Source organism: Elephas maximus, chromosome 2 (assembly GCF_024166365.1).
Source record: "Elephas maximus indicus isolate mEleMax1 chromosome 2, mEleMax1 primary haplotype, whole genome shotgun sequence".
NCBI lineage: Eukaryota > Metazoa > Chordata > Mammalia > Proboscidea > Elephantidae > Elephas > Elephas maximus.
Window position 1 is genome coordinate 205,234,014 of NC_064820.1, and position 14,828 is coordinate 205,248,841.

General features: G+C 39.6%; 1 protein-coding gene across 1 annotated transcript; it reads left to right on the forward strand.

Annotated features, from left to right (window-relative positions):
• Window positions 1-12,770: 12,770 nt before the first annotated feature.
• On the forward strand, window positions 12,771-13,706 carry LOC126067711 (olfactory receptor 2M4-like). Its single transcript, XM_049869864.1, has one exon. The coding sequence runs from the start codon at window positions 12,771-12,773 to the stop codon at window positions 13,704-13,706; it is 936 nt and encodes a 311-aa protein (XP_049725821.1).
• The last annotated feature ends 1,122 nt before the right edge of the window (window positions 13,707-14,828 follow it).

Sequence of the window (14,828 nt, forward strand, 5' to 3'; positions counted from 1 at the left end):
GTGAGATGGTATCTCAGCACAGTTTTGATTTGTGTTTCTCTAGTGCTGGGTTGGGTTTAATGATTAATGATAGTGAGATTTTCCTCATGTGTCTGTTAGCCACCTGAATGTGTTCTTTGGTGAAGTGTATGTTCATATCCTTTGCCCATTTCTAAATTGTGTTATTTGTCTTTTTGTTGTTAAGATGTTGCAGTATCTTATAGATTTTAGAGGTTAAACACTTATCAGATATGTTGTTGTAAATAAAAATTTTTTCCCATTCTGTAGGTTCTCTTTTTTACTTTTTTGGTAAAGTCTTTTGATGAGCATAAGTGTTTAATTATTAGAAACTCCCAGTTATCTAGTTTATCTTCTGGTGTTCGTCCATTGTTAGTCACGATTTGTATCCCATTTATGCTGTATATTAGGGCCCCAAGTGTTATCCCTATTTTTTTCTTGTGTTATCTTTATCATTTGCGTTTTATATTAGGTCTTTGATCCATTTTGAATTAGTTTTTGCACATGGTGTGAGGTATGGGTCCTCTTTCACTTTTTTGACAGATGGACATACAGTTTTGCCAGGACCATTTGTTGAAGAGACTGTCTTCTCCCCCATTTAATGGACTTTGGTCTTTTGTCAAAGATTAGCTCACCATAGGTGGATGGATTTCTATCTGGGTTCTCAATTCTGTTCCATTGGTCCATGTGTCTGTCATTGCACCAGTACCTAGCTGTTTTTTGACTACCACGATAGCGTGAGGCCTCCTACTTTGTTCTTCTTTTTCAATAGTTCTTTACTTATCTGTGGTCTCTTTCCTTTCCAGATAAAGTTAGTGATTAGTTTTTCCATTTCACTAAAGGATGCTTTTGGTATTTGGATTGGGTTTACGTTATATCTGTAGATCCTTTGGGGTAGAATTGACTTTTTCACAATGTTGAGACTTTCTATCCATGGGCATGGCATATTTTTTTCAATTACTTAGGTCTCTGTTGGTTTCTGGCAGTAATGTTTTGTAGTTTTATTTGTATAGGTCTTTTCCATCCCTAGTTAGATTTATTCCTGAATATTTTATCTTTTGGGGGGCTATTATAATGATATTGTTTTCCTGATTTCCTTTTTGAAGTTCTTTTTATTGGTGTAGAAGAATTCACCTGATTTGTGTGTGTTTGTGTTGCATCCTGCAACTCTGTTGGCTCTTTTCATTAGCTCTGGTAATTTTCTTGTGCAATCTTTGGAGTTTTCTATGTACAGGATCATATCATCTATGGATAGGGATAGTTTTACTTCTTCCTTTCCAATTTAGATGCCCGTTATTTCTTTATCTTGCATTATTGCTCTAGCAAGGACTTCCAGCACACTGTTAAATAGGAGCAGTGATAAAGGACACCCTGGTCTTATTCCCATTTTCAGGGTAACTGCTTTCAGCTTCTCACTGTTGAGAATGATGTTGGATGTTGATTTTGTATAGATGTCAGACAGAGTATGGTATGTGCTTGTTTCCCACCATTCAGCAGTTAGTCAAGTGGTGGTGGGGGGGGTGCAGGCCTCTTAGAGCCAGGGGCCTAAACACTGGGGATGCTCTATTTGTGGCAGTACATCGGGGGCTTGTGGAAAGGGAGGGGTAGCATACAGGGCTGGGGGGGAGATACATAAAAGAAATAGAGAGAAAGAAAAAAAAGTAGCTGGCCAATGGGTGGGGGCAGGGTGGACCTGGGTGCCAGTAGGAAAGGAGACAAGGTGGCATAGGAAGCTAGATGGGAGGTAGAAAGAAAAGAAAAAATAAGTAAGTGGCAGTGTGGTGTGGGCTAGGCGGATCTGGGGAGGGGAGGGCTGGTGGCTCTCTAGCCAAAGCAGCACAGTAGGTTGAAGGGGTTGGGCAGAAGGTGTCGTACAGGATTAGGCCAGAGGGAGAAGGAAAAGTGAAAAAAAAAAAAGGAAAAAACTAAAAAATATATTAAAAGAAAAACTGACAGTGCAGTGGGGGCCGCCAAGTGCGGGAAAGGTAGACTTGTGCACTGGTTGGAAGGGAGGGGATTTGATGTACAGAGCTAGGTAGAAGGGAGAAATAAGAGAAAGAAACAAAAGCAAAAAACAAGCAAGTTAGTGGGGCAGGGCACACATGGGGTGGCAGTCAGCGGGTGCCTCTCCAGTTAAGCTGAGAGGCACAGCCTTTCAGGAAGGTATGGAAGTGGTGTTTAAGGCTAGGCAAGAGGGAGAAAGAAAAGGAAAAAAGGGAAAGATTTTAAAAAATGGTCCAGTGGAAGGTAACTGGTGGGGGCTGTGGGGACGGGGGCAGTAGGAGCTGGGGCAGTGGAGTGCTAATGTCTTTCTGATGGAGCGGCTCAGCATTGCCCATTGGGAAGTGGTGGGGGGAACATATGGGGCAAAAAGGTGAGCAGTGGGAAAGCCTGTGCCTCTAGTTACCAAAAGTTCTGTCTCCTGTTGCAAACTCCATGCCTTCCTATACTACCTGTCAGGGTCATTGCTGGCTGTGCTCCAAGATGGCAATGCTGGCAGGTGACCTGCACTCTGTAACTCTCCTCCTTCTTTGTAACTCTCCTCCTTCTCTGTTCTCCCTCTGTTTCTTCTTCCATTTGGTGCTTGATCTAATTCTTTATCACTTTATTTAATGCTTATGGTTCTAGGATTGATATATGTATTTTTTTTTTTTTAATTTTTCAGGTCTCTGTTGCACAGAGAGCACGGTGCACCTCTCTATAGCACCATGTTGTCTTCGCCTCTTTTTGTATATTCCTTTTTTAAAAAAATAATATTTATTGTGATTTAAGTGAAAGTTTACAAATCAAGTCAGTCTCTCACACAAAAACCCATATACTCCTTGCTACACACTCCCAATTACTCTCCCCTAATGAGACAATGAGACAGCCCGCTCTCTCCCTCCACTCTCTCTTTTCATGTCCTTTTCACCAGCTTCTAACCCCTCCAGCCTCTCATCTCCCCTCCAGGCAGGAGATGCCAACATAGCCTCAAGTGCCCACCTGATCCAAGAAGCTCACTCCTCACCAGCATCCCTCGCCAACCCATTGTCCAGTCCAATCCATGTCTGAAGAGTTGGCTTCGGGAATGGTTCCTGTCCTGGGCCAACAGAAGGTCTGGGAGCCATGACCACCAGGGTCCTTCCAGTCTCAGTCAGACCATTAAGTCTGGTCTTATGAGAATTTGGGGTCTGCATCCCACTGCTCTCCTGCTCCCTCAGGGGTTCTTTGTTGTGTTCCCTGTCAGGGCAGTCATCGGTTGTAGCTGGACACCATCTAGTTCTTCTGGTCTCAGGATGATGTAGTCTCTGGTTCATGTGGCCCTTTCTGTTTCTTAGGCTCGTAATCACCTTGTGTCCTTGGTGTTCTTCATTCTCCTTTGATCCAGGTGGGTTGAGACTAATTAATGCAACTTAGATGGCTGCTTGCTAGCATTTAAGACCCCAGATGCCACTCTTCAAAGTGAGATGCAGAATGTTTTCTTAATAGATTTTATTATGCCACTTGACTTAGATGTCCCCTGAAACCATGGTCCCAGACCCCTGCCCCTGCTACGCTGGCCTTCGAAGCATTCAGTTTATTCAGGAAACTTCTTTGCTTTTGGTTTAGTCCAATTGTGCTGACCTCCCCTGTACTGTGTGCTGTCTTTCCCTTCACCTAAAGTAGTTCTTATCTACTATCTAATTAGTGAATACCCCTCTCCCACCCTCCTTCCCTCTCCACTCTCGTAACCACAAAAGAATGTTTTCTCCTCAGTTTAAACTATTTCTTAAGTTCTTATAATAGTGGTCTTATGCAATATTTATCCTTTTGCAACTGACTAATTTCACTCAGCATAATGCCTTCCAGGTTCCTCCATGTTATGAAATGTTTCACAGATTCCTCACTGTTCTTCATCGATGTGTAGTATTCCATTGTGTGAATATACCATAATTTATTTATCCATTCATCCATTGATGGGCACCTTGGTTGCTTCCATGTTTTTGCTATTGTAAACAGTATTGCTATAAACATGGGTGTGCATACATCTGTTCGTGTAAAGGCTCTTATTTCTCTAGGGTATATTCCGAGGAGTGGGATGGCTGGATCCTATGGTAGTTCTATTTCTAGCTTTTTAAGGAAGCACCAAATCGATTTCCAAAGTGGTTGTACCATTTGACATTCCCACCAGCAGTGTATAAGTGTTCCAATCTCTCCACAGCCTCTCCAACATTTATTATTTTGTGCTTTTTGGATTAATGCCAGCCTTGTTGGAATGAGATGAAATCTCATTTTAGTTTTGATCTGCATTTCTCTAATGGCTAATGATCATGAACATTTCCTCATATATCTGTTAGCTACCTGAATGTCTTCTTTAGTGAAGTGTCTATGCATATCTTTTGCCCATTTTTTAATTGGGTTATTTGCCTTTTTGCAGTTGAGTTTTTGCAGTGTTATGTAGATTTTAGAGATCAGGCGCTGATCAGAAATGTCATAGCTAAAAACTATCTCCCAGTCTGTAGGGAGTCTTTTTACTCTTTTGGTGAAGTTTTTGGATGAGCATAAGTGTTTGATATTTACGATCTCCCAGTTGTCTAGTTTTTTTACGTTCTTTATAATGTTTTCTTTACTGTTTATGCCATATATTCGGGCTCTTAATGTTGTCCCTATTTTTTCTTCCATGATCTTTATAGTTTTAGATTTTATATTAAGGTCTTTGTTCCATTTTGAGTTAGTTTCTGTGCATGGAGTGAGGTGTGGGCCTTGTTTCATTTTTTTTTGCAGATGGATATCCAGTTATGCCAGCAGCATTTGTTAAAAAGATGGTCTTTTCCCCACTTAACTCTTTTCCGGCCTTTGTCAAATATCAGCTGCTCATATGTGGATGGATTTATGTCTGGATTCTCAATTCTGTTCCATTGGTCCACGTATCTGTTGTTCTACCAGTACCAGGCTGTTTCGACTACTGTGGCGGTATAATAGGCTCTAAAATCAGGTAAAGTAAGGCCTCTCACTTTGTTCTTTTTCAAGAATGCCTTATTTATCCGGGGCCTGTTTCCCTTCCATATGAAATTGGTGATTTGTTTCTCCATCTCATTGAAGAATGTCATTGGGATTTGGATCGGAGTTGCTTTTTAAATGTATAGACCGCTTTTTTGGTAGAATTTTTTTTTGGTAGAATAGACATATTTATAATGTTAATTCTTCCTATCAACGAGCAAGGTATGTTCTTTCACTTATGTAAGTCTCTTTTGGTTTCTTGCAGAAGCGTACTCTAGTTTTCTTTGTATAAGTCTTTTATATCTCTGGTAAGATTTATTCCTAAGTATTTTATCTTCTTGGGGGCTACTGTAAATGGCATTGATTTGGTGATTTCCTCTTCGATGTTCTTTTTGTTGGTGTAGAGGAATCCAACTGATTTTTGTATGTTTATCTTGTATCACGATACTCTGCTGAACTCTTCTATCAGTATCAGTAGTTTTCTAGAGGATTCCTTAGGGTTTTTTGTGTATAAGATCATGTTACCTGCAAATAGAGATACTTTGGCTTCTTCCTTGCCAATCTGGATGCTCTTTATGTCTTTATCTAGCCTAATTGCTCTGGCTAGGACTTCCAGCACAATGTTGAATAAGGGTGGTGATAAAGGGCGTCCTTGCCTGGTTCCCGACCTCAGTGGGAATGTTTGCAGGCTCTCTTCATTTAAGGTGATGTTGGCTATTGGCTTTGTATAAATGCCCTTTATTGTGTTGAGAAATTTTCCTTCTATTCCTATTTTGCTGAGAGTTTTTATCATGAATTACTGTTGAACTTTGTCAAATGCCTTTTCTGTATCAATTGATAAAGTCATGTGATTCTTGTCTTTTGTTTTATGTATGTGGTGGATTACATTAATTGTTTTTCTAATGTTGAACCATCCCTGCATACCTGGTATGAATTCCACTTGGTCATGGTGAATTCTTTTTTTGATATGTTGTTGAATTCTATTGGCTAGAATTGTGTTGCAGATTTTTGCATCTACTTTCATTGGGAATGTAGGTCTCTAACTTTCTTTTCTTGTGGTGTCTTTACCTGGTTTTGGTATCAGGGATATGGTGGCTTCATAGAATGAATTTGGTAGTATTCCATCCTTTTCTATGCTATGAAATACCTTTATTAGTAGTGGTGTTAACTCTTCTCTGAAAGTTCGGTAGAACTCTGCAGTGAAGCCATCCGGACCAGGGATTTTTTCTTTTGGGGAGTTTTTTGATTAACTTTTCAATCTCTTCTTTTGTTATGGGTCTTTTTAGTTGTTCTACCTCTAGTTGTGTTAGTTTAGGTAGGTAATGTGTTTCTAGGAATTCATCCATTTCTTCTACGTTTTCAAATTTGAGTATAGTTTTTCATAGTAATCTGATATGATTCTTTTAATTTCAGTTGGGTCTGTTGTAATACCGCCCATCTCATTTCTTATTTGGGTTATTTGCTTCTTCTCCTGTTTTTCTTTTGTCAGTTTGGCCAGTGGTTTATCAATTTTGTTGAGTTTTTTTTTTTTTTTAAAAAAACAGCGTTTGGTCTCGTTAATTCTTTCAATTGTTTTTTCTGATTTCTATTTCATTTAGTTCAGCTCTAATTTTTATTATTTGTTTTCTTCTCGTGTATGTGGGTTACTTTTGTTGCTCTCTTTCTATTTGTTCCAGTTGAAGGGATAATTCTTTGATTTTGGCCCTTTCTTCTTTTTGGATGTGTGCATTTATTGATATAAATTGGCCTCTGAGCACTGCTTTTGCTGTGTCCCAAAGGTTCTGATAGAAGTGTTTTCATCCTTATTGGATTCTATGAATTTCTTTATTCCATCCTTAATGTCTTCTATAATCCAGTCTTTTTTGAGCAAATTGTTGTTCAGTTTCCAAGTGTTTGATTTCTTTTCCCTGCTTTTTGTGTTATTGTTTTCTACTCTTATGGCCTTATGGTCAGAGAAGATGCTTTGTAATATTTCAACGTTTTGGATTCTGCTAAGGCTTGCTTTATGACCTAATATGTGGTCTATTCTAGAGAATGTTCCATGTGCACTAGAAAAGAAAGTATAGCTGTTTGCTGTTGGATGGAGTGTTCTGTATATATCTACGAGGTCAAGTTGGTTGATTGTGGCATTTAGATCTTCCATGTCTTTATTGAGCTTCTTTCTGGATCGCCTGTCCTTCACCGAAAGTGGTGTGTTGAAGTCTCTTACTACTACTGTGGAGCTGTCTATCTCACTTTTCAATGCTGATAGAGTTTTGTTTTATTTATCTTGCAGGACTGTCATTTGGTGCATAAATATTTAATATGGTTGTATCTTTTTGGTATATTGTCCCTTTAATCATTATATAGTGTCCTTCCTTATCCTTTCTGATGGATTTAACTTTAAAATCTATTTGTCAGAAATTAATATTGCCACTCTTACTCTTTTTTGATTGTTGTTTGCTTGATTTTTTTTTCCATCCTTTGAGTTTTAGTTTGTGTCTCTAAGAGTAAGGAGTGTCTTTGGAAGGCAACGTATAGACGGATCTTGTTTTTTAATCCATTCTGCCACTCTCTGTCTCTTTATTGGTGCATTTAGTCCATTTACATTCAGGGTAATTATGGATAGGTATGAATTTAATGCTATCATTTTGATGTCTTTTTGTGTGTGTTGGCAGCTTCTTTTTCCCACTTGATTTTATGTGCTGAATAGATTTTCTTTATATATTGTCCTTTCCTCATATTTGTTGTTGATTTTGTTTCTGCTGAGTCTGTATTTTTCCCTTGTATTTTATTTTGATGAGTAGGATAGTTTGTCTCCTTTGTGGTTACCTTATTATTTACCCTTATTTTTCTAAATTTATAACTAACTTTTATTTCTTTGTACCACCGTATCTTCCTCTCCATGTGGAAGGCGTATGATTACATTTCTTAGTCCCTCTTTTTTATTTTAATGTTGTCTTCTTTTATATTGTAACATTGCTATTACCCTGTGTTGGGCTTTTTTTTTTTTTAATTTTTATTTTTAATCTTGCTTTGTTTATTTAATTATCTATTTTTTAATTTCCCTGTCTGGGTTGACATCTGGCTTCTTTGCCCAGCGTTCTAGTCTTGGGTCGATACTTGATATTATTGATTTTCTAACCAAAGAACTCCCTTTAGTATTTCTTGTAGTTTTGGTTTGGTTTTTACTAATTCCCTCAACTTTTGTTTATCTGGAAATGTCTTAATTTCACCTTCATATTTAAGAGACATTTCTGCTGGATATATGATTCTTGGCAGGCAATTTTTTTCCTTCAATTTCTTAAATATGTCATAACATTGCCTTCTTGCCTGCGTGGTTTCTGCCGAGTAGTCCGAGCTTATTCTTATTGGCTCTCCTTTGTAGGTGACTTTTCTTTTATCCCTCGCTGCTCTTATAATTGTCTCCTTATCTTTGGTTTTGGCAAGCTTGCTTATAATATGTCTTGGTGACTTTCTTTTAAGATCTACCTTATGTGGAGTTCGATGAGCATCTTGGATAGATATCTTCTCATCTTTCACAATATCAGGGAAGTTTTCTGCCAACAAATCTTCAACAGTTTTCTCTGTATTTTCTGTTATCTCTCCCTGTTCTGGTACTCCAATCACTCATAGGTTATTTGTCTTGATAGAGTCCCACATGATTCTTAAGGTTTCTTCACTTTTTAAATTCTTTTATCTGATTTTTCTTCAAATATATTAGTGCCAAGTGATTTATCTTTGAGTTCAGAAATTGTAGCTTCTACTTGCTCAATTCTGCTCCTCTGACTTTCTATCGAGTTAACTAATTCTGTAATTTTATTGTTAATCTTCTGAATTTCTGATTGCTCTCTGTTTATGGATTTTTCCAGCTTCTTAAACTTTTCATTATGTTCCTGAATAGTCTTTCCGATTTCTTCAGTTGCTTGCTTATGCTTGCTTAATGTGTCATAACTGCTTGCCTTGTTTTGTTTTGGTATACCCCTGTGGATTGCTTGAGTGAGCTAGCTTGATTATTTTCACCTTTGGAGCTCTGGTGTCCTGTCCCCAGCTGGCTAGAGCAGTTATCAGGTATATCAGTCTAGGAGTCCATTCAGTTTTCTTGTATGAATTCAGCTCAGGTTTCCAGGTAGCTGATATCAAGTGTGTGGTACAGGCTCTGTCCTACAGTCTTAGAGGGGCAGGGGTGATTGGCGTATATACTCGTATCTGATTGCAGCAGGGGGTCACGGTCTGAACAAGGCAGGTAGCTGAGAACTGACCCCCAAGTGTCTCTGAGGAAAACGCATCTCTGTTCCCTAGAGCATGCTGGTGGGTGGGCTCTGCAGAGGGACAATGGGCACCCAAAGATTTTGTTCTAAGGATTGGGAGGTACCAGTTATCCCGGGCCTCTGTCGAGGGTGGCTGGGCGACCCAAGTGGAGCCACCAGTCCTTAGGTCCCTGTTGTGGGTAGGTGAGGACCTTGTTTAATAGGCAAAGCAATGTCAAACGTCAAACACCCACCTCTCCACCGCACTGCTGAAATGGTTGGAGTTTGCCAACAAGGGTCTATTCTCCCAAAATAGGCCCACACAGCTCCATGCAGAAGGGAAAGATGCTCAAGGTCCACAGACGGTTTATGCCTGGACAGGAGCCGCTTCTGTCCTGAGCTCCCCCAGTTAATGGAGCTAGCAAATTATCTTTTCCTCCCAGTTGGAATTTTTTTCCTTCCCCAAGGCCGGGAGGATGGCTCCAGGTGCTCACCAGGGTATATCTCAGGCCTAGGGATTCAGCCGCTGAAGCTGGTTTGGGGGGGGGGGGCAGTAAAATATACACAAGTACTTAGATTTTGCCAAGAGAGCCCTTCTGCTCAGTTTCTGGAGGTGTGAGTGGGCTGTGTGGCTGGCTGCTTCTCCCTGACGAAGCTGCCGCCGAACGCTAGGACCAGCCCACCGCTGCCACTGCCGCCGCCGCCGCAGCCACTCCAGGAATGGTGCCTGAGGGGTCCCCGCGATTCAGATCCAGCAATTCCTTTCCGCTTCTGAACACTCTCTTCCTTCCCCTACCCCTCAGTTCATTGTCTAAGCTTGCCTTTGATGCTCAGGGCTCCTAGCTTGTCACAAATATACTCGTTTCACTTGTTTTTTCGGGTCTTTGTTGTAAAGAGGGCTGGACTGAGGCGCCTGTCTATTCCACCATCTTGGCTCCGCCTCCTCCTTGTCTATGTTCGTATTGCCTGGAATTTCATTGTCTCACCACATAAGTAGAATTAAAATATGTGAAAGTAACTTGACAATTCTCCAGTTTCAATATTTCTTATAAATTACCCATTAAGGCACTCTTTTATGCCTCAAAATCTGTGAAGGAACATTGGATAATTTTAAGTAGGAAATTAGTGATGGGATTTCAGCTATCTGGGAATGTACATTTTCTCTTGGAATACTGGCATAGCTTCTTAATTCTATGAGAGAGATCAAAAGCCATGTCTTTGCTTTGCGTCATTAAAGCAAACAAAAAGTCACTATTATTTTGTTTGCCTACTTTGAAAAGAGTTATACTATTATGTAAGTTAACACAGGTTTATCTAGCATAGAAAAATGATTTCAAGCTAATTTTTAAATCATTAATAGGGTTGTGATAGGTAGATACACAAAGCATTAAGGTGTAGTTTGAAGACCATGTCTCAGAAATCTACTCTGTCCTTGGGGGGAGTATCAAACACTGCTAACTTGCTGATATTACGTAGAAAAAGGTTGTTATACCTCAATTAATGCCACGCACCACAGGGGTGTCCAGGAGAAAAAAGAAAGTGTCGAATTTCTTAGTTTAATTCTATTAAACAGAATATATTTAAAAACTTCTACCTGCTGTGTATTTTTTGTTTTAATGTGATGAAGGATATAGATCAGGAATAAAGACTCAAAATGATAAATGATTCTCAGTCAATAGGTATTCTGTATCAAAATGCATGATCTGGGTATGACAAATCATAGATTTTAAACAGCTAAATAAAAAGAAAAAAAAAACACCTTGAGAAAATAAGAACAAAAATATTAGAGAATCTCAAGCATTCAAGTCTAGGACTCTGGAAGAATTTTGGTGGTAGTGATATATACCAGGAAGAAAAATGTGGATCTCTGCTTTGTATCGACTTTTATTTGGATAAACTTAAAATGAGGCTCTGGAGAACAGTCTATATAATATAGTATTTTAGAGGCAGGGTTAAAAAAAAAATCAAGGCCAGAGACAATAGCTGATAACTTGAAAGAGGTATGATTGCTGATTTTGTTTCTATCCAGTCCTCTCTTTCCTCCACTATCATGCCTGGGCTTTACCCAGGCTCCCCTGGATCGCTGAAGGTACCTCTTCTTTTGTCTTCATGCTGGCAGATGTTACCCATTCAATTTATCAATTCATTTAGTGTCCGAGAGAACACCTCAAATGCAAATTAGATTCACGGCACTCTACAACTTCACTTCACAGCTTAAACCACAACAATAGTTGAAGTACACTATTCTGGCTTTCTATGATATGCTTCAGTGTACTTCTGGTTTATTTCTCCCAGTACTTTCAACCCCACACAAGTACATCCAGGGTGCTGAGCATCGTGACTGTGATAGGCTGAGTGATTCATACAATTGTGCTTTTGCTCACTATGAAACAACATGCTTCACCAGTTCACGAAATAACACATTGTAGTGAAGCTTTTAATGACCATAAAAGGGATTCTGTTTTGTCCCCTAGATGTTTATCCCATCTACTCATAACATTTTACTGTAGCAGGGAGAAAATAATTCTCTACCTCCCTCAAAAAAAAATAAGACTGCTGCCTTCCCTACACAGATTGAGAGAAGCAAAGTTCTCAGAGAACAGGATGCCCTATTTTTTTCTAATGGGTATTTTGATTAGATGACGTAAGACTCAGGAGCTTGGTCTGAGTTGGAGAGGTTAAAATGCGAGATATTAAAACCTTTTCTGGAGGTCGGTGGTTTGAGTCCACCCAGAGGCACCTTGGAAGAAAGAACTGAAGATCTACTTTCAAAAAGCCAGACATTGAAAACTCTGTGGAACACAATTCTACTCTGACATACATGGGGGAATCTCCAGGAGTCAGAATAGACTCAATAGCAACTGGTTGTAGTTTTAAACACTTCTCTGAATTAAGGTGTACAGGTGCCCACATGGGGGCAATGGTGTTTATTCCCTACAGTTTTTCACTGGCTGGTGAGACATAAATAGAAGGGAGTGGGGACTGAAGAAATGATGAGAACAGAAATTCTATAGTTATTAAGGAAAGCATCAACCTGGAGACATACTGTGAGAAAATGGTCAATGAAGAAATTACCTATAATCAAGGATGGTCATAAAATTTAGTAACAGATATGTACATTTTTTTTTCCCCTTAGGCCCTCTATAGAATATATAATGATGGCTAAGCCAGTAAGTTCTTATAAATGTCTGTTTTCTGGTCTGTAAAATAAAGAAAACACTTACTGAAGTTGTTCTCTATGGAGGCTGAATGAGGAAGAAAACATGAAAGCACTAGATCCAATCACATAACTTAATGTGACTAGATAGACCACACAAAGGATTAAGAGAAAATTTTCATCAATTTTATTGTCCTTGGAGGGATTGTCAAACACTGCTGACTTGCTGATATTAAATTGAAAAGGCTTGATATACCTCTTAGATATATATCCCTTATATGCCTCCTAGGTTGGGGAGAATGTCTCATGCATTAATTATGCACATGTCTAGTGCCATGGTCTTGCCATGATACACCTTCAAAACCAGTTTGCTTAATAAATGAGCTTGTACCTTCTTTGCGACTTGCAGATAAGGCAAAATAACCACCATGGGGTGGGGAAATGAGAGCTTCCACTTCGAATTCATCCTTCTTGGAATTTTTGATCACAGCCCCACCCATACCTTTCTCTTCTCTCTGGTCCTGGCCATCTCCACAGTGGCATTCATGGAAAACACTGCAATGGTTCTTATAATCTACTTGGACCCCCAGCTTCACACCCCCATGTACTTCCTCCTCAGCCAACTCTCTCTCATGGACCTAATGCTCGTTTGCACCACGGTACCCAAGATGGCCTTCAACTACTTATCTGGCAGGAAATTTATCTCTCTGGAAGGCTGTGGAACTCAGATACTCTTCTATGTGTCCCTTCTTGGAGCTGAATGCTTCCTACTGGCTGTCATGGCCTATGACCGCTATGTGGCTATATGCCACCCTCTTCGATACACCATCCTCATGAATCAGAAACTCTGCATGCTCTTGACTGTTGCTTCCTGGATTCTAGGCTCTCTTGATGGCATCATTGTGCTTGCAGCTGCCCTGTCTTTCCCTTACTGTCACTCTCTGGAAATCCATCACTTTTTCTGTGATGTTGCTGCCCTTCTGCCACTATCTTGTACAGACACCTCCTCATTTGAAAGACTTCTTTTCATCTGCTGTGTAGTGATGCTAATCTTGCCGGTTTCAGTTATCATCATTTCCTATTCCTGTGTCCTCCAAGCTGTCATCCACATGGGCTCTGGGGAAAGTCGCCACAAGTCTTTCACCACCTGCTCCTCTCACCTGTCTGTGGTTGGACTCCACTATGGTGCCATCATGTTCATGTACATGAGACCAGCACCCAACCATACACCAAACCAGAATAAGATGGTGTCAGCCTTCTACACCATCCTCACTCCCATGCTGAACCCCCTCATTTACAGCCTCCGCAACAAAGAGGTATCCCGGGGACTTAAGAAGTTATGGGTGAAAGGAAACTTAACATAACTTTTCAAACATCTTTTAAGTACCTGCTCTGGTCAACATTCCAGAAACTGAAATTACTTGCATCATTCTATTCCTGCTAGTTTATCTTTTTTCTCCACTTTTTCAAGTTTAAAATATCTTTATTTAGTATAATGCTATAGAAACGACAAGTGTAAAGTGAGCTGGTTTTGGACATCAGCACTGGCTGCTCCACTTCTGGGAATTTCTCTTATGTCATTAGCTGTTAGCTATGAGTGCAACCTGGTCTTAGGATGCTTGCTTTCAAGTCAGGTTTAACTCTGAGAATTCTTTGCTGCATCCAAGAATAAGGGTTGGAGTCGATTCACTCCTTTCGGTGAGAATCCTCTTTGTTCATTAATTGCTTACTTGCCAGTAAAACCAAAAAAACGAAACGCACTGCTATTGAGTTGATTCCAACTCATAGTGACCCTATAGGACAGGGTGGAAATGTCCTATAGAGTTTCCAAGGAGCACCTGGTGGATTTGAACTGCTAACTTCTTGGTTAGCAGCTGTAGCACTTAACCTCTATACCAACAGCGTTACTAGTAAAAAAAAAAACTAGTACTTACCTTTAATTTTCACCTTTCCTTGCACAGGATATTGACTGCTTTATCCCTGACTCTTGTTGACTTAATTCCCAAGCATTTAGAAGTTGAGAATTCAGTGTCAGCTTATTATTCCAACAAGTCTTACATGAATATAAATAGGTCTTGAAATCCGTATTTTTTTTGCTTCTGTATAAAGTAATTGGTTTGGCGGTGCAATCTTCATCTTCATCATGATTGCTTTTATTCCTCACTCATCATTATCATAACAACCAGAGTCCATTTGAATAGAGAACTATCATTTCCTGGGATTGTTAACCATGATTATTGCCATAACACTGAAAAAACAATTCCCCAAAAATTATCCTGAAAAAAATTTTAACATTTACATTCTAAACTGGCAGTTGTTTTCCTGAAGAGATTTTATGGTTTCTAAATCTACCCACACCAGTTGCTCTATTGCACTTGGAGCACACTCTTTGCTTATCTCTCTGCTATAATTGAACTGTTATAATTTGCACTTTGTATTTCTATATCCTCTGCACCCTTGAAAACTGAAGAAAATGCTTGCCTGCT

Excerpts from the sequence above, each read along its gene's own strand:
- LOC126067711 (XM_049869864.1), top strand. The coding sequence starts at position 12,771 with ATGGGGTGGGGAAATGAGAGCTTCCACTTCGAATTCATCCTTCTTGGA.